General features: G+C 42.8%; 1 protein-coding gene across 1 annotated transcript; it reads left to right on the top strand.

Moving 5' to 3' along the window:
- The first annotated feature begins 22 nt into the window (after window positions 1–22).
- On the top strand, window positions 23–16465 carry LOC130842933 (zinc finger protein 418-like). The gene is made up of 3 exons (XM_057719510.1): window positions 23–316; window positions 2738–2867; window positions 11302–16465. Exons 1-3 carry the CDS (start codon window positions 275–277, stop codon window positions 14127–14129), a joined length of 3000 nt encoding a protein of 999 aa, XP_057575493.1. The 5' UTR covers window positions 23–274; the 3' UTR covers window positions 14130–16465.
- The last annotated feature ends 4238 nt before the right edge of the window (window positions 16466–20703 follow it).

The raw sequence follows: 20703 nt of genomic DNA, 5'->3' as shown, positions 1-20703 counted from the left end.
ATTTCAGTGCGTGCGCATCTCGTTGGGGCGGGACTTCCAGCGTCCTCCTCGGGGCAGCCATTTTTACTGCTTTCGTGTGTGTCGTCTCTCCGGAGCGGTGGGCCGGGACTCGGAGACGGGATTGAGAAGGTTCAAGACGAGGCGCTGTCCCGCTGCACAGGTGCGGGTCTGAGGCTTGGCGACGCCGCCCGGAGTGCCCTGCGCCACGCCCGGAATAGGGCCCGCCGTGCCTGTGTCCCCTCCTCCTCACCCGCAGCTCCGCCCACAGACTCCGATGGCGGCGGCGGCGGCGGCGGCGCTGAGGGACCCGCCTCAGGTAAACGCCTGTCCTCCGGGCCCGCACTGCCCTCGCCCCACCAGACACTGAAGCCCCGAGGGCGGGGCGCCTGCTCACGTGCCCGCAGCCCCGGCCGCGGTGTCCTTGACGGTGAGGCGGTCGTGGGTGGGGCTCTGTTTCTGACAGTGTGAAGGCGCGTGGGAGAGGAGGACGGGCGGAGGGACCGGCAGGTGCAAAGGCTTGGAGTTGGGACTGAGGCAGGAGGATTCGGGAAGCTTGGGGTCCGTGTTGATCCTTCAGGGAACAGTGTGTGGTAGAGTGACGCCTGGATTGGCAGAAAGAGAGTTTGTTTCTTCATTTTGAGGGACCTGGAGGCCATGGAGGGTAATGGACAGAAAAGAATTAGGGTTTCAAAAGTTTTCCAAAAACCGATCAAAAAGAGAACTAGGAATGGGGGTGAAAAGGACAGTGAAGCACAGGGCAATGGTATGGAGCAGCACTGAGGACTGAGGCCCAGAAGCTAGTCAGTTAGCCCGAGGTCACCGGGATCCAGGGCTGGGCGGCGGTACAGGGGAGGCCTGACCTCACCTGGAGCCCAACCCTGGTTGCCTACCCCTCTCTGCAGATTGTGAAGAGTGAAAGGCACTTAGGAAACCTATACACAGAAGGATGGGATGTTCCAGTCACTCACTGTTCCTGACACCACCCATATGGTGTCTGGGATTGTGATGTCATGAATCTCTTCCTTGTTTTTTTCCCAGCTCTTGGGTATGGGTGCCCTGGGGATACATCCAGCCCAGAGTCTTGAGTGCAGGCCAAGGGTTACATGGAGGTGTTCTTGTTTCTGTCAACCAGTATAAACACCAGTGAAAAGTTATGACAGGAACAGATGTTGACTGCTTGGAGGTATGACTATGCTGGAGACAGGGTATACTCTGTTTCCTTTTTATTAGAAACAAAGAGCTGAACGTCGAGAATCAACCCTGTAATGTGGCTGTCAAGAATTCGGGCATCTGTTATGGAGATAATGAGAAGTTTGGTTAAGAGAAAGGGGTTGGTCTTATGCAGATATTAGTAGGTTCCATTGGCTGCAAAGAGAACAGACCATATGAGTAAGATAGGAAGCAGTGAGCCCCCAAGGAGGCATTTACTATAATCCAGATGAGTGTTGGACCAGGGCGGTGGCCACAGAGGTGGAGAAAAGGTTGGACTCTGCATCCATTTTTTAAGAAGAGTCAAGTAGATTTTTGGATGTTGTGGGTGAGGGAGAGAAAGGGATGACCTCAGTGTTTCTGATTCTAGGAGCTAAGGGGGGTGAAAGCTCCTTCAGCTGGGATGGGGAAATTATGGTAGGTTAATTTTACTTGGGAATATCAGATGTTTTGTTTTGGCCCTGTCCAGGGTCTGAGATATTTCAGAGAAGGAGAGTGGAGGCAGCAGATGGGTGTCTGGAAATCTGGGGAGGAAGGTGGCAGTTGTTTGGAACAGGGAGGAGCTGTGGGTCCCATTTAGGTGGGGGAATGCAGGTCATCCTGGCAATGCTGTTCGCTGGTCTGGAAGAGGAGGGTGCATGATGAGTGGTTTCCCTGCTCTGCACCTGATCAGGGTTGCTGAGCACACAAATGCAGGTGAAGGATAGATGTGAATGTGGTAACCATATGCAAGAGAATGGGTAACTGACTATGCTCATTCATTAATGTACAGGTTCACCAGAATCTTGTGGTGAGTTTTGGTGGGGTGTGGAATGTTTGATCTTGGTGGTGGGTAGGTCTGGAGCAAATACAGTCACTTGTAAGAGTCACTGTGCCTGGAACAGACACCATCAGGGCCAGGATTCCAAGGAAGGTTGAGGGAGAGAGGTCAGTTGTGGCAGCTGAGGGGACAGGGAATGCAACACAAAAGTGGAAGTGGGTCATAGGCATCTGTAATCACGTGTACTTCTGGGGGGCTAAAATTGAAGCAAGGATCAATAATGGTATAAAGGAGGCCTTCAAAGCAGCTTTCCCCGTGTGCATAGTTATGGGAGTGCAACTGTGGGGACTGAAGATGTGAGAGAGGTACAGTCTACAGAATGATGGGCACATCGGGAGGAATTGCTAGCTCCCACCCCCAGGACCCTGTTATTGGGGACTGAAGGGTGAAGCCTGAGCCTAAGTTTGGTTGTGTCTGTGAGTCACAGCCTAGAGCCCCCAGAAGAATTGATTGACAGGATGATTGGGACTCTACAGTCCAGGACCAGAGCTTGGATGACATCTCTGTGCCGTCCTGCCCAGTGTTGCTGAGGGCTGAACACAGTGAATAAAGAGACCCTGAGGGATAAAGTGGGTATCAGTAGCACCTAGGTGTGAAATTCCTATTCGGTGGAGGGCTCTGGAAGAGGATGAGGGTGGGATAGATGTGTGATGAGATGGATTGTGGGGTCTTAGAAAATGTTTATAGTTCACCCTGTCTCTCTCATAGAAATGCAGTGTGACCTTTGAGGACATTGCTGTGTACTTCTCCTGGGAGGAATGGAGGCTCCTTGATGAGACTCAGAGATGCCTGTACCTGGATGTGATGCTGGAGAACTTTGCACTTGTATCCTCACTGGGTAAGACTCACAGCCTTCCCAGTGTCCTGGACTAGGCTTTATTCCACCTCACCCCTCTTTTCCCCGGGGAGTGCTGTGTTCTTCTATATGTGGACTGTGGGCATTGCTTGCTTCCCAAGCTTTCTGGGTAGTTGCTGTGATAGCCAGGAGTGGATTGTTTGCACTGCCCTCTTCTTTTCTCTGCAGTGTCAACCCCAATACCTGCTGTACTGAATGCTGTTAGGAAAAGGATTCCAAGTCAGTAGTATTTCAGTGAGTTTAATGGATTCTACCTTACTTGCCCGCTCTCTGTCTGGGTCAGTGTGTCTAGATCCATTTCACCTCTGTGTCCCAGGTTCGATCCTTTTATTTATTTATTTTTATTTTATATATATATTTTTTCGTTTGGCTGAGCTGCATGGCTTGCAGAATCTTAGTTCTCTGACCAGGGATTGAACCAGAGCCATGGCAGTGAAAGCTCCAAGTCCTACCACCGGACTGCCAGAGAACTCCCTTGATCTCTTCTTTTAGCAAACATTTCTTTGTGCCAGGCATGCAGGCATTGTCATGGTCATTACTTACCTGAACCTTGAACTACTTTTCAGTGTCCTCTTGCACGATTTGTGGTGTTTATTTTTAAAAATATATGTATATTCAAAGTTTTTTTTGTTTTTCTTTAATTTTGGCTGCACCAGGTCTTCATTGCAGCACGCAGGATCTTTGTTGCAGCATACGTACTCTTAGTTGTCTTCTGCATGTGGGATCTAGTTCCCTGACCAGGGATTGAACCTAGGCCCCCTGCTGTGGGAGTGCAGATTCTAACACACTGGACCACCAGGGAAGTCCCTGTAGTATTTAGATCTGTTTTCTTTGTTTCTTTTTTTTTTCCAGCCTTGTCCAGATATAAAATTGTATATATTGATGTGTACAAATGATGACTTGATATATGTATATGTTGTGAAATAATTGCCTCAATGAAGTTTATTAAACATCTATCACCTCATAAAGTTATGCTATTGTTGTTATTATTGTTACTGTTTTGGTAAGAATGCTGAAGATCTACTCTTAAGTAAATTTCAAGTATACAACATGATTGTTAACTGTAGTCACCATGCCATACATTATACCACAGAACTTACTAATCTTATAACTGAACGTTTGTACCTTTTGACTAACATCTCTGCATTTTCCGTATTCCCCAGCTCCTGGCATATACCCTCTTTTTATGATTTTGCCTTTATTTATTTATTTTTTAAAAATTCCAACCACAGTGGACAAAGAAGGGTTCCCTTATATTTGTGCCCTCACCAATACTTGTTATCTCTGCTCTTTTTTTTTTCTTTTCTTTCTTTTTTTTTTCTCTGCTCTTTTTGATAGTAACCGACTTACCAGATGTGAGGTGCTGTCTCATTGTGGTTTCGATTTGCATTTTCCTGATAACCAGTGAGATGATTAGTGAAGAGGAACATTTTTTCATATACCTGTTAGCCATTTGTCGATCTTCTTAGATAAAATGTCTGTTCAGGTCCTTTGCCCACTTTTTTTAAAAAAATAAATAATTTATTTATTTATTTATTGGCTTCGTTGGGTCTTTGTTGCTGCGCACAGGCTTTCTCTAGTTGTGGCAAGCGGGAGCTACTCTTGGTTGTGGTGCATGGGCTTCTCATTGTGGTGGCTTCTCTTTTTGCGAAGCATGGGCTCTAGGCTCGCGGACTTCAGTAGCTGTGGCTGGTAGGCTGTAGAGCACAGGCTTAGTAGTTGTGGTGCATGGGCTTACTTGCTCCGGGGCATGTGGGATCTTCCCGGGCCAGGAATGGAACCCATGTCCTCTGCGTTGGCAGGCAGATTCTTAACCAGTGTGCCACCAGGGAAGTCCCAGATTTCTCCTTTAATTTGTTTGGTAGACCATGATTCTCTCTTGTAGTCCCACAAACAATGATTTTATTTTTCAGCAATATTACGAATGTGGACAGACTGTTGTAATGTTTGTCTTGGTAAATATGGTGCCATGAACCAAGGTTGTAGGACCAATAATATTGTTTCTTGCAGTTTCTTTCCTTCACCTGTGTAAATCTCATGGTTTCATATATATCCATTTTCACTTCCGCTAACCATCGTGACCAAAATACCATATGTTGTGAGTTTTCTGGGATTATAGGTTTTAAATCTGAATCATTCTCTCCAGTTTATCATTGCCTCATCAAGTGATAGCTCTTGTTTGGGTTATAGATTGATTGAGATTTTGGTAGAAAATAATCCAAAAGAGGTTTAACTTTTGAAATTCTGTCTGCAGGAAGTGGAGTTTCCGAGTTATCATTAAAGTGAAGAAATGTCATTATTTGAACCTTCTTCTTGTCGTAATCTTTGGAAAGATAGGTGTTTCAAGTAAGGGATCAGTCGACCAATATTCTTTCCAGTGTGACTTCCTTACTTGTCCCACCAGAATTATTAATGCAAGAAACTTCTTCCTGTCACTGTTGGTTACATCAGTCCATTTTAAAGCCTTACATACTTTTTATATGATTTTTCATTCTGTTAGTGGTACAAGTTTGTTTGAGAAGTGACCAACTCAAAAAAGTCATTACCAAAAATTAATTCTTTTACTTATCCTTTGCAGATTATTACATTCAGTTGTTATACCTGACATATCTGTAAAGTCTTCTAATTTTTGTGAGATGTTGTCTTCGATCCACTTTTAAGTAGAAGCAAAGGAGCATTCTCCAGCACCATGAATTTCATTTTCACTTTCCACATCAGAATCAATCACTAAGGTTTTTTGTCTTTTTGTTGGTCTAGTATTCACATCGTCTGAATCAACTATGTTCTGAAGAACTATCATCTTCTGAGACACTAGTATATGTCACTCAGACAGTCAGAGAAGGTATCTGCATAAAACTTACTGAAAAATTCTTCACTCAAAATTTCGCTATGTGTCATTTTTGAAAATTTTACAGTAGTTAACTTGCATTTATAACATACACAAGGCTGGAACAAAAACCTGATGAAACAAAGTGTGAATGATAATGACAATCATAAGTTGTATAATGAGCCCTTGATCAATTTTAAGCTCTGACAACTTCTCATGGTGATGATAATCGTATCACTCTCTAAAAACATTTTGATACATCTTGAGTCAATAGCTTTTCGGTAACAAAAGATGTATTAATACATCTCTGGCCAAAAATGTGTTAATATTCTGTTGCTGGGACTTCCCTGGCAGACCAGTGGTTAAGACTTTGTGCTTCCACTGTAGGGGGCACAGGTTTGACCCCTGGTTGGGGAACTACAATCCTGCATGCCTTCCAGTGCAGCCAAAAAAAAAAAAAAAAAATTTCTGCCTTCAGATCCGGTCATATTTGCTTAATTGTTAATGTATAGTGTGTGTGTCTGTGTATATATAGCTGTTACACTCTCCTGGTGAATCAACTCCTTTATATAGTGACCTGTTATAATGACCTTTGTCTCTTGTGATAGTGTTTGACTTAAAGTCCATTTTGTCTCACTTAAGTATAGCTTACCTTGTTCTCTTCTGATTTCCATTTGCGTGGTGGAATATCTCTTTCAATTCCTTCACCTTCAGCCTGTGTGTTTCCTTAAAGCTGAAGTTACTCTATTGTAGACAGCATGTAGTTGAGTCTTGTTTTTTTGTTTTTTGGGTTTTTGTTTTTTTTTTCTGTTCAGGCACTGTATGTCATTTGATTGGAGAGTTTCTTTAGGACCTACTGTTGCCATCTTATTGTCTGGCTGTCTTGTAGTTTCTTTCTTCTCTTGCTGTCTTCCTTTGTGATTTGATGATTTTCTGTGGTAATATACTTTTATTCCTTTCTTGTCTTTTGTGCCTAGGTTTTTGCTTTGTGGTTACCACAAGGCTGACACGAAACAACATTCTGTTTTATGCTGATAACAACATAACTTAAGTCTCATACAAAAAATCTACTCTTATACTTCCTCCACATATGCATTTTATGTTTTTGATGTTACAATTTACGTTTTTATATTGTGTGTTGGGTACCCATCAACAGGTTATTGTGGGTATAATTGTTTCTAATACTCTTGTCTTTTATCATTTATAATTGAGTATTCTGAATTTGACTATATACTTATCTTTACCATTGTGTTTTATATTTTCATATGTTTTCATGTTACTAGTTAGCATACTTTTTTGGGGGGGTTGCTGTGCTGGGCCTTAGTTGCAGCACGGGGGATCTTTTTTTAGTTGTGGCGTGTGGGATCTTTAATTGTGGCATGCGAACTCTTATTAGTTGAAGCATGTGGGATCTAGTTCCCAGATCAGGGATTGAACTTGGGCCCCTGCATTGGGAACACAGGGTCTTAGGCCATGGACCACCAGGGAAGTCCCTAGTTAGCATACTTGTTAGTCTTTAGCATTTCTGATAGGGTAGGTCAAGTGGCGATGAACTTCCTCAGTTTCCATTTGTCTGAGAAAGTCTTTCTTCCTTATTACTGAAGAATACCATTGCTGTTAAAGTATTCTTGGTTTGCAGTCTCCCTGCCCCCAGACCCCTCCAACATTTAGAACATATCATCTTACTCTCATGGTATGCAGTGTTTCAGCTAAGAAAGCCACTTTATGGGGTTCCCTTGTATGAGAATTTTTCTTTTTTCTTGCAGCTTTCAAAATTCTCTCAATAATTACTTTTTTAAAAAATAAATACAACTTGAGGATGGAAGATGCCTTAGAGGACTGGGATGAGGAGGGTGGGGGGGACTTGGGGGAGGGGGGGGGGAGTTGAGGGAGGGAGGGAATATGGGGATATGTGTATAAAAACAGGTTGAACTTGGTGTACCCCCAAAAATAATAAATAAATTAAATTAAAATTAAAAATCAAAAAAAATAAATTGATTGATTGATTGATTGATTGGCTCTGTTGGGCCTTTATCGCTGCTCAGCCTTTCTCTAGTTGCAGAGAGTGGGGGCTACTCTTTGTTGCGATGCCGGGCTTCTCTTTGCAGTAGCTTCTCTTGTTGGGGAGCATGGGCTCTAGATGCGCGGGCTTCAGTAGCTGTGGCACTTGGGCTTAGTAGCTGTGGCTCGTGGGCTCTAGAGTGCAGCCTCAGCAGTTGTGGTGCACGGGCTTAGTTGCTCTGCAGTAAGTGGGATCCTCCCAGACCAGACCTCGAACCCGTGTGCCCTGCATTGGCAGGAGGATTCCCAAGTACTGTGCCACCAGGGAAGTCCCCCCATCATTCCTTTTTTTTTAAAATTTATTTATTTATTGGCTGTGTTGGGTCTTCATTGCTGCACACGGGCTTTCTGTAGTTGCTGCGAGCAGGGGCTACTCTTAATTGTCGTGCGCAGGCTCCTCACTGTAGTGGCTTCTCTTGTTGTGGAGCACGGGCCCTAGGCGTGTGGGCTTCAGTAGTTGTGGCTCATGGGCTCTAGAGCACAGGCTCAATAGTTGTGGCGCGCAGGCTTAGTTGCTCTGCGGCATGTGGAATATTCCCAGAGCAGGGCTCAAACCCGTGTCTCCTGCATTGGCAGGTGGATTCTTAACCACTGTGCCACCTAGGAAGTCCTACTTTTTAAGTTTTATATTAATTGTCTTGGTGAAGTCCTCTGTGGATGGAATCTGTCTGGGGACTTTTGAGTACCATGTACCTGAATATCCACTTCTTTTCCCAGATTTGGAAACTTTTCATCCATTATTTCTTTAAATACATTTTCTGCCCTTCCTCTCTCTATTCCTCCTAGGGCTTCCATTATGCAAATATTGTTTTGTTTCACAATGTCTCATAATTTATGTAGACTTATTTTTTTTAATCTTTTTAATTGTTTTGTCTTTTTTTCTCCTTTGACTGGATAATTTCAAAGAGCTACTTTCAGTTTCGTATTCATTGTTTTGATTGTTCAAGTTAGCTGTTGATGCTCTACTGTGGTTTTCATTTCGTTCATCATAGTCTTCACCATAATTTCTGTTTGGTTCTTTTTCATATTTCTGTCTCTCTGTTTAAAACTTTGTTTGTATATCGTTTTCCTTATTTTGTTGAATTGTCTGTTTTCTAGTAGCTGACTGAACTTCATTAGAATAATTACTGAGAGAGACTTCCCTGGTGGTCCAGTGGTTAAGACTGCTCTTCCACTGCAGGGGGCATGGTTTTTATCCCTAGTTGGGGAAGATCCTGCATGCCGTGTGGCGAGGCCAAAAAATAAATAAATAAATAAAACAACCTCTATTGTGATTTTTTTTTTTTGTCTGACAGCTTGTAGATGTCCGTTTCTTTGGGGCAACTGATAAATTATTGTGTTCCTTTAGAGGTGTCATGTTTCCTTTATTATTTTATGTGTGTTTCCTGTAGCCTTGACTTGATGTTAGTATATTTTATGGAGCAGTCATTTCTTCCAGACTTTATGTGAGGTTTTGGTGGGGAAGATCTTCACCTGTGTGTGGGTGTGAGTGTGCCAGCATGGTGGGTGGTGGCTGTTCCAACTACAACAAGGCCCAGGGGCTTAGTGTCTGTCCAGCTCTGTCACCTGAGGTCAGTGTCAGCAGAGACTGCAGGGGTCCTCAATAGTTAAAGCTGTGGGTATCTGCAGTAGTAGAGAAGACTGCTGGGGATCTCCTGATTTCTTTTTCCCAAGGAAAATGTTTTGACTGAGGGGTTCCCTCTTGGTGCTAATTCTGGCTCTTGGTAGTGGGGGAGTGGGGTGGTGGTGCTTCATGGTGGTGATGGCATTGGTGTCTGATGTGCAGGCACTGAGGAGCAGATATAGATCTGGATTCTAGAATGTGAATAGACGCAGAGCAATAGCACTTCTAGGGTCCCAGACACTGGACAGTGTGCAGCAGTGTTGACTCTGCTCTTTGAGATGCAGTTGCACACTGAGCAGTGATGGAGCCTTGACCAGAGTATGGGTGCACACAGAGAGACAATGTCTCTGGGGTCTGAGGGACTAGCTCATTCACAGTGGCTGTGAATCTGGTGCCTGAGACACAGGCACTCAGGTGACAGCTGTGGAGTTAGATTATGGAATGTGGGCATCCATGGTGCAGTTGAGGCTCTGGGGTTTAGGGTGTGTGCAGGATTTAGGGGGGTGGCAGCCATGGTTCTGAAATAGAGCATTAGCTACTTTTGGGTGATTGGGAGTGATTCAGCATATTATTCTCTTGCAGGTCCCCTGTGGTTGTGGCTATTAGTTACCTTAGTGTAGGAGCTGCCAGTGCCCTCTGCAGAGCAGGCTGCTGGGGTCCACACCTGTAAGCACTTGCCCTTCTCTGCTGTGCAGATGGTGGGGTCTATAGATGTACTGGGACCTGTTGAGGTTCTCTGAAGCAAAGGCTCCTGGGGTCCTCTGCAGAGCAGGCCATTGAAGAATGTGATGACAACTACTGTTTAGCTAATACACATAGTCCGCACACTTCAGCTTGTTTCCTGTCCATCTCCATGTGTCTGTTAAGCTGCTGTCCCCAGCTATCCTTTTTGTGTGGTTATTGTATTCTTCAATTTCCAGTGTATTGCTGCAGTGTCATAATTGGATTCCTGAGTCCTGCAAGGGCCAGTTTCGTTTGCAGTTAGCTGCCTGTTTTGTGTTGGTGGTGAAGGCTGGTGTCCCTTGCTGTTATGCTGCCATCACTCTCCTAGGTCTCTTTTATGGGTCTGTTATGTGCTGAGTTGCTTTGCAGCAGTAGAAGTCATTCATCTGTCCTGTTTTTCCCTTAGGATTTGTATCCTGCATGTGCTGTGTAGTTGCTTAACTCGGGCTTACAAATGTCCAAGGATGGGCATGACTCCAGTCGTGGCAAGGTGGGCTAAGGGGATGCCTGGTCCTGGTGAATGGCAGCTGAGGAAAGTATGACATTAGTCTGTGTTCACATCATACCAGGAACCTGTCTTTGTTCAACCAGGGTTTAGGTGCCATTTCCAGTGGCCATATCTTCTGTCTTTCCTTTTCTGCTTGGCTGACTTGTCACTTCTACCTAGTTGTCATTCCTACTGTGACTTCCAGCCCAGGGATAATTTTCACCTCTCTGGACTCCACATCTCCCCCTTTTCTCTCACCACTCTTTCTGTAGTATTCATCAACATTGGTTGTGCTATGATATGTTCACATTTCCCTAAATTAACTTTGAGTAGCAGCTAATATGTTGCTGTGGGATTTTAATGGGCTCAGATGCACGTTTCAACCCAGTCTTACGTCAGCAGCAGAAAAGTCCTGCAGGAAGCCATTGGGAGAGAAATGAGTTGTAGACCCTGCCTCTCTTCCTTGTGTCATATCCTGTCTTTGTTTCCTTCCCCTGGTAATGTCTCCACTATTCTGTGACTTTGAGGCTCCGTAATGCACAACAGTCGGCTGTCCTTTCAGCTGAAATCCAACTCCTGTATCTTGAAAAGCATCTCATAGACTCATACCTAGATGAGACAGATGCACACTTGTGATGAGCTGGACCCTCCCTCGTAGTCGACATATACTTGACCAGAATTTCTTTCTGTTCAGGTTGCTGCTGTGGAACAGAGGATGCAGAGGCACCTTCTGAACAGATCGCTTCTCTAGGAGTGTCACATGCTAGGACTCTCAAGGCAGCTTTGTCTTCCCAGAAGACTCACCCCTGTGAGATGTGTGGTCCAGTCTTGAGAGACATTTTTCACTTGGCTGAGCACCAGGAAAAACAACACAGCCAGAAACTGTTGAGATGTGGAGCATGTGCAAAACGATTTTATTTTAGTGCAAAATTTCAACAGCACCAGGAACAGCATAGGGGAGAGAAAACTCTCAGAAACAGTGTGGACAAGGCCTCATTTGTGAAGAGCTGCAGATTCCATGTGTCGCAGAAGCCATTTGCCTGTGGGGAGTTTGAAAAGGACTTCCTGCCCATTGTGGGACATCTGCAGCAACAGTCCACTCATACTGTGGGGAAGCCAAACACAATCACCCAGTGCAGGTCAACTTCACAAGGCAAGAAAAGTAATCACACCTGGGGAGAAGGCAAGAAAGCCCTCAGCCCCAAACACACACTTGTTCAGGACCAAGGTGTCCACACTGAAAGACCTTGTTTTGTGTGCAGTGAGTGTGGGAAAACATTCAGGTACAAATCCTCATTTGTTGTGCACCAGAGAGTCCACGCTGGAGAAAGGCTTCATGTGTGTGGTGAATGTGGAAAATCCTTTAGGCGAAGCTCAACCCTCAGTCAACATCAAAGCATTCATACTGGGACAAGGCAGTACAAGTGCAGCAAATGTGGGAAATCCTTAAACTACAAATCTGTCCTCATTTATCCCCACCCATGGCGCAGTGGAGAAAACAGTTACGTGTGCAGTGAGTGTTCGAAATCTCTTAGCCATAGTTCAGTTTTCATTCCACATAGGAGATTTCAAACTGGAGAAAGGCCTTATAAATGTAGTGAGTGTGTGAAATCTTTTACTTCTATGTCTGCACTCAGTTATCATCAGAGATCACACACAGGAGAACGACCTTATGCCTGTGGTGATTGTGGGAAATCTTTTATCTCTAGTTCCGACCTCCGTTATCATCAGAGAGTTCATTCGGGAGAAAGGCCTCATGAGTGCAGTGAATGTGGGAAATCTTTTATCACTCGTACTGCTCTCCGTTATCATCACAGAGTTCACACTGGAGAAAGACCTTATGAGTGTAGTGAATGTGGGAAGTCCTTTACCCGAAAAAATAACCTAATTATACACCTAAGAGTTCACTCAGGAGAAAGGCCTTATGAGTGTAGTGAATGTGGGAAATCTTTTACCTTTAGCTCCAGCCTTCGTTATCATCATAGAGTACACACCGGAGAAAGACCTTATGAGTGTGGTGAATGTGGGAAATCTTTTAACAATAGGTGGACACTCATACGACACCGGAGAATTCACACAGGAGAAAAGCCTTATGTTTGCAATAAATGTGGAAAATCTTTTTCCTGTAGCTCCACTCTCCAGTATCATGAACGAGGTCACCTTGGGGAAAGGCCTTATGGGTGTGATGAATGTGGGAGATCTTTTACCACTAGCTCTGCCCTCCGTTATCATCAGAGAATTCACACGGGAGAAAGGCCTTATGAGTGCAGTGAATGTGGGAAATCTTTTATCTCTAGGTCTGACCTGCATTATCATCAGAGAGTTCATTCTGGAGAAAGACCTTACGAGTGTAGCGAATGTGGGAAATCCTTTATCCGAAGGAATAATCTCCTTTTACACCAGAGAATTCATACAGGAGAAAGGCCGTACAAGTGTAGTGAATGTGGGAAATCTTTTAACAATAGGTGGACACTCATTCAGCACCAGAGAGTTCATACAGGAGAAAAGCCTTATGTGTGCAGTGAATGTGGTAAATCTTTTACCTCTAGCTCCACGCTCTGTTATCATCAGAGAGTTCATGCAGGAAAAAGGCCTTATGAGTGCAATGAATGTGGGAAATCTTTTACCTCTAGTTCTACCCTCCGTTATCATCAGAGAGTTCACACAGGAGAAAGGCCTTATGAATGCAGTGAATGTGGGAAGTCTTTTACTTTTAGTGCCAGCCTCCGTTATCACCACAGAGTGCACACTGGAGAACGGCCTTATAAGTGCAGTGAATGTGGGAAATCCTTTAAGGATAGATCACAGTTCAATAAACACCGGCGAGCTCACACTGGAGAAAGACCATATGAGTGTGGTGAATGTGGGAAATCTTTTAGCCAAAAATCTTCACTTTCAACACACCAGAAAATTCATAATAGAGAACGGTCTTATGAGTGTAGTGCATGTGGGAAATCTTTTACCTCTATCTCTGGCCTTGGTTATCATCAGAGAGTTCACAGGGGAGAAAAGCCTTATCAGTGCAATGAATGTGGAAAATCTTTTACCAATAGCTCTATACTGATTCGACATCAGAGAGTTCACACAGGAGAAAGACCTTATGTGTGCAGTGAATGTGGGAAATCTTTTACCAGTAGTGCCACCCTCTCTTATCATCAGAGAGTTCATGCAGGCAAGAGGCCTTATGAGTGCAGCAAATGTGGGAAATCTTTTACCTCTAGTTCCACCCTTCGTTATCATCAGAGGGTTCATGCAGGAGATAGGCCTTATGAGTGCAGTGAATGTGGGAAGTCTTTTATATCCAGCTCCAAACTCCGTTACCATCAGAGAGTTCACACGGGAGAAAGGCCTTATGTGTGCAGTGAATGTGGGAAATCCTTTAGGGATAGTTCCCAATTTAGTCAACACCGGAGAGGTCACACTGGAGAAAGGCCTTATGAGTGTAGGGAATGTGGGAAATTTTTTATGCGAAAATCTACCCTTTCTCAACATCAGAGAGTTCACACTAGAGAAAGGCCTTAGATGTATAGGGGATGTGTAGTTTTCTTGTTCAATGTAAGGATACCAGAGAAACCAAGGAGCCATCTGTCTGAATTAACTCAGACATCTGAGCATGCACAGTGGGGAGATTCCCTATAATTCCCACACGTGGGAAATGTGTGGCTATGTTATACTCTCTAACCTGTGCAGGGCTCTTCCCAGATTTATGTCACTGCCATCTCTGTGGTCAAGGCCATTTCACCTCTACCACCTGGCAGGTCCACATGGTGTGCATCAGTCACCAACCCATTGTGCTCGGGGAGGCTGACCTTTACCCTCCCATGCACTAGCCAAGTTAGGAGTCATCTGAGCCCTCATGGCATCAGCTTTCACTCCTCCCTGACTATCTTGAACATGGACCTGGTCAGTGTTGGCACAGAAAGTATCGGAAGTTCAGCTGGCAGCTGGGAGAGAATACAACACAGGGATGTGTTACTCTCACATGATACTGTAATAAGTTTTTCCAGCTTTCAAATCATGAACTGGGTAACTCCCTGCTGCAGATTGTTTTGGCTTGTACAATAATCAAGGCCTTGCAAGCTCTGTAAGTCCTCTTTAATCTTGGACGTTCTGTTTACTGTGCAGGTAGTTTATACATAGATTTGTGCTATGTAAGCATAAAGGGGAGAACAATTTTTAGGGGTCTCAAAATTTCTGTCTGAGGAGGGACAGTGTGATGGTAGACAATAGCTTGCCAGTTTTGACCAAGCATTGCTGTTCACAGCCTCCTGGGAAAGACTGTGGGGATTTCTGGTTTTCATTTGAAGCCTGGAGGCTTTGTGTTCTAGGAGTCTCTGAGGTGACCCTGAAAAGTGGGCAGCTGTGAGAATCTCAAGTGCTTCTGAGAGCAGCATGAATTTTTTCCCTTACTCAAAGGAGAGATGACAGGGTGTTTCAGCACTGTTGAGGGATATCTTCCCCAGGTCTACAGAGAGCCATATTCCCTGATGGACACAATTTATTGGCCTAGTGTCATTGATTGCAAGACCGTTGGGTCCAGGAGAAACCATAATTGGTACGGAAACACTGGTTTAATAGGAGAGAGAGGAAGAGGCTGCAGCCAACTAGTGGAATGTGCCGCTTCTAAAAATGCATCCACAGATGTCGATGTAAAAATAACTGGAGAATCAGTTTGTACACAAATCTTAGTACCTCCAGGCATGTTTATCTTGTGTAGCTGAAGTCATCAGAGAAAATAAAAATAATTGAATGGTTTTATGGATTCCTTTAGCCTTTCAAGGCCATTACTGCTTGGGCAGGAAGTAAGAGGAAAATGGGGTTATAGTCCACGGATGTGGTTCTTGTGACCCAGGCATCATTCCTGTTGACTTCAAGTGGAAATGTTCTTTATTGCTCACCATATTTGCTTCCACTGAGGCAAGACTGACTGCCCCCCCCCCAACCCCCCCGACATAAGGAGAGAGAGAGTGGAATCAGTATAAGGTTGCCAAACCTATTTTCCGGAAAGACTGGGACATAGAAATCTTTAAATCTTGAGCTATTTTTTAAAGCTTTACTAAGGTATAATTTACATGTGCTAAACTGAATGTATTTAAAGTATACAATTTGTTAAGTTTTGACATAGGCGTGAACCTCTGAGACCATCGTCATAGCCCTAATAGTGACCATATCTGTCATGGTATATTTACCTCATTCCTGGTAGAATCTCCTTGCCATTCTCACCTCTCCAAGTAACCATTGATTTACTTTCCTTCCAATAGATACCTTGCATTTTCTTGAATTTATATTATTGGAATCATATGCTGTTTACCGTATTTTTTGTTTTCCTTTATGTATCATAATTACTTTGAGATTCATCACTGATATATAGTGCTTTTGTTTTTTTTGTTTGCTTTTTGTTTTTTTGTTTTGTCTTTCTGGCTGAGTAATATTTTTCAATATGCCATGGTTAGTTTATCCATTCTTTTTATGGGTATTTGGCTTGTTTCTAGATTTTGACTTCTGAAAATAAAGCTGGTATAAAAATTGTGTTAGTTCTTTATATGAATGTTTCTTTTATCTTTTTGTGAGTAACTTAGAATGTAATGTGAGTCACAACTGTTTTCCTTTTTTTTTTTTTTTTTTTTTTTTTTGGCTGTGCTGGGCCTTCGTTGAGGCACGCAGGCTCTTTGCTGCAGCCTGTGGGCTTAATTGCCCTGTGACATGTGGGATCTTAGTTCCAAGACCAGGGATAGAACCCCCATCCCCTGCACTGGAAGGGGAATTCTTAACCATTGGAACACCAGGGAAGTCCCACAACTGTTTACCTTTGAAAAAACAAACATATTGTGACGTAAAATGATTGTACCTTTGGCATCTTACCAGCAATGTATGAGAATTCTATTTCTCTATATGCTACTGAATACTTGGTTTATCAGTTGTTTTAATTTTAGCCTTTTAATTGTTTTTAGAGTTACATCACTTTTTGTGTTTAATTGAGTTTTTATAAGGATTCATGATGAGCATTTTTTCAGATGTTCATTTGCTATCTGTGTATCTTTTGTTAAAATGTCTGCTCAAATCGTTTTCTTTATTGACCTTTGGCTATTTTCTTTAACAAATAGAACAATGAAACGATATATGTTGGAATTTCACTCATTTTTTAATAACTTGAGTGACTTTGCTTTATGGAGTAATTTTCAATACTGGCAATGGATACTTTTAAAATATAATCTGCGTTGTTAACAGTCTCCATCACATTCTTGAGTTCAGTCACTGAAGAATACGTTAAAGCCTTGCTGGTTTATTTCACTGTGGAAGTTGGTGGGTTGGAGCAGATGGAGACAAGATTTCATCAGGATGGACTAGTCTTTTCTTTGCGTCCCAAAGCCTGGCTGGGGTGGGGAGGAATGAAGAGGTCAGTGGTCCGACTCCATAAGTTCTCATCCAGGCTGCCTGGGTTTAAATTCTGTATCCCTGATTAGTGCAAGGACCCACAGGCAAACACTCCTCCCCAGACCTGTTTCCTCCTCTGTAAAGTGGGGATTAGGAGCTGCCCTACCTCTGGTCCACTGAAAGATGTGAAGAGGGGAGCTGTCCATTCCTATGCAGCTCACTCTGCGGGTGACATCCTGGTGCCAGGCATCTTTAGCTCCTCCTAATGTCCTCAGACCCCTCTATCCCCAGGTGCATGTCAGAAATAAATTGGGCTTCTCACAACCCCTGATCTGGGTCAGCCCCCACAGGCTTATCTGCATCGAGGAGGGGGCTGCTGGGTACTGAGGTGTCCCTGTGGATTTCCCAGCAGGAAATACTCTGGGCAACTTGCTAACACTCCCTGAGCCTCTGTTTGCTGACTTTGACATAGAGGTGTTAACTTTGGCCCCTGGGAGGATCAACAGAAGTAACAAAACACTGAGCACTTAACACCAGAATTCCAGGGTTTGTATTTTGAGCGTGTGTGTGACATATTATTTAAAAATTTTAATATATTTTCATAATTTTCCTTTTCACAATTCTCTTTTTGTACTTAACTCTAATTTATTGGTATTTTTTATTGTATTAGTAACATCCTCATTTGTTACATTTTATAGAGTGCCATGTAAATTAATATAAATGCCATGTAAATATACTGTGAAATTTTAGTCAGTCCATATGCAAATCATGGTTATAGCTTATTTCTCCTGAATCCATTTACTTTGTAAGCGAGATTGAGAGCACACTCATCAATTGATGGATTATCACAGAAACATTTTCATTCTTTTTCAAACGTACTGAGAGATCTTTTACCTCTGTTTGCCGTAACTGATAAATTAATTCTCTTCAGATCCTCTTTAAACAAATTTCATTTACTATGCTGAAATGCAAAATGACCAATGCTATTAGAGTATGTTATTCCACATACCGATAGTCTTTTCACATAAGTTTTTTGTTCATTAGTAGTCTTTTTTTTTCCCTTCCCCTGAAGTTCAAGTTTTGTTTATTTAAAAATAAATTGTTTATTTCATATGATGTAAGCAACATTACTTAGAAAGACAGAAAAGATTCATATTTCAATGACTATTCATTTGAATGTACTGGAAAGTTTCCAAGTAAGTTTTTAAAAAATCCAGTTAAGTGAAATGTGGCTGATAAAAGTATGTGATAAAGTAATAAGTATATAATTCTATATTCTACAGTCAGAATGTTTTGGAAACATTTAAAATTATCAGTCCACTTTAATTCTGGGTGGTTATACATATATTTTGAAATCAAAATGAAATTTTCACAAATTAGTATATTGTATAGTACTTGGATAGTTTTCACCAAGATCGCCTGTTACAATATGTTGCCCAATGTTTTATGGTTTTATGGATACAGAAAATATATATTTTTTTACATTATGCAAGTTATTTTTGTCATTTAAATTTTTAGTTGTATTTTGCTGCAGCAGTGAAAGCCCAGAATCTTAACCATTAGGCCACCAGGGAACTCCTCACTTGTATTTTTATTTATAAAGATCAAAAGTATATTTTGTGGCCTTAAATTGGGGCTTAGCTTTGTAATGACTTGGACACCTCAGTTTATTAAACAAATTTTTTTTTTACATTTTTAAGTTTTATTTTTTAATTGAAGTATAGTTGCCATACAATATTATATGTTACAGGTATACAATATAGTGACTCACAATTTTTAAAGGTAGTTATAAAATATTGGCAATATTCCTTGTGTTGTACAATATATCCTTGTAGTTTATTTTATACCTAATAGTTTGTACATCTTACTCCCTTACCCCTCTACTGCCCCTTCTCCCTTCTGCCTCCCCTCTGGTAACCACTAGTTTGTTCTCTATATCTGTGAGCCTTTCTTTTTTGTTATATTCACCAGTTTGTTGTATTTTTTATATTCCACATATAAGCGATGTCATATAGTATTTTTCTTTCTCTGACTTACTTCACTTAGTATGATAATCTCTAGGTCCATCCATGTTGCTGCAGATGTCAAAATTTCCTTTTTTATGGCTGAGTAGTATCCCATTGTATATATTGGGTTGGCCAAAAAGTTCACTCGTGTTTTTCTGGAAGATGTTATGGACAAACCTGAACGAACTTTTTGGCCAACCCAATGTATACCAAGTCTCCTTAAACCATTCATCTACTGATGGACATTTAGGTTGCTTCCATATCTTGGCCATTGTAAATAATGCTGCTATGAACATTGGGGTGCATGTATCTTTTTGAATTAGTATTTTTGATTCTTTTGGATATATATCCAGGAGTGCAACTGCTGGGTGAAATGGTAATTCTATTTTTTAGTTTTTTAAACCTCCATACTGTTTTCCACAGTGGCTGCACCAATTTACATTCTCACAGTGTATGAGGGTTCATTCCCTTTTCTCCACACCCTTTCCAGCATTTAGTATTTATAGACTTTTTTTTTTTTTTTTTTGCCTTGCCATGCAGCTTGTGGGATCTCAGTTTCCCGACCAGGGATTGAACCTCGGCCACATCAGTGAGAGCCCAGAATCCTAACCACCAGATCACCAGGGAACTCCCTAGTTATAGATTTTTCGATGATAGCCATTCTGACCTGGCACAGCCCTTCTCTGTTCATTTAACCCTCATTTGAAGCCCAGCCCCAGTGGCCCTTCACTTGAGGTCCAGTTGCTCTATCAGAGGGCCACTGTGCCCATAAACTAATCTGCCAGCCTGGCTGAAACAATCCAGGCCCCACTAAGGCTCACAACAAAACCCTAGTGATTCTATAGGGCAGTGAGTAGACAGCAGGCTTCAATGGCATCTTGCCCCAGTTAACAGTGTCTCCACACCCATCTCATGTCCACAGATTACTCAGCAGCCTTGGCTGCTGAGGCAGATTATCCTCTCTCCCCTGTGCTTATGATGCCCCTTACCTTCACTCAGGTACCAAAGCTATACATGTGGCACCCACCCTCCTCTTTCTGATTTGCTATTAGTATTACCATCATGTTCAGGAATCCTCCTACTAATATTAATAAAAGCTTCCTTGGTCCACACACCGTCCACTACATTTTGTAGATGTGTCCATCCAGAAGCCCTTCCCATGGTTCCAGATCTGTGTGTCCAGCTGCCTGCTAAATAACTCCACTCTTTTTTTTTTTCTCTCTCTGAAATATCTCATACTCTGAACTTGGCCAAAAAGGAAGCTGCTGAGATCCCCAGTGAGAATTACTCACACTACAGAACACCCAACACAGTTGATGAAGCTTCTATCCTTCCACCTTCCAACACCAAAAATCTTAGTGTAACACCTAACTCCTACCTTAACGTTCTCCCATGATCACAACCAGAAGAACCAGGCTGCACTGTTTTAAAAACTGTTCAAAAATTCATCCAGTTCTCCCACCTCCACAACCATGACAATGGTCCACACTGACAGCACTCACCCCAATGTATTGGAGGTGAAACAAACTGGAGCCCTGGATGTGGGATTTCCACCAGGCAGATTCCTGGGGGCAGGACCCATCCAGCACAGCTGCAGGGATAGGACCACTGCTCCAGTGGGTCTCGAAGGCAGAGCATTGAGCCAAAAAGGATTACTTATCAGCCACAAGATCTCATGACGTTTGCCTTGCTAGGTTTTGGACGGGTTTAGGACC

This window comes from Hippopotamus amphibius, unplaced genomic scaffold (assembly GCF_030028045.1).
Source record: "Hippopotamus amphibius kiboko isolate mHipAmp2 unplaced genomic scaffold, mHipAmp2.hap2 H_1, whole genome shotgun sequence".
In the NCBI taxonomy this organism is placed as follows: Eukaryota; Metazoa; Chordata; class Mammalia; order Artiodactyla; family Hippopotamidae; genus Hippopotamus; species Hippopotamus amphibius.
The sequence above is the reverse complement of the archived record's forward strand: the minus strand, read 5'-3'. Positions and strand labels throughout refer to the sequence as shown.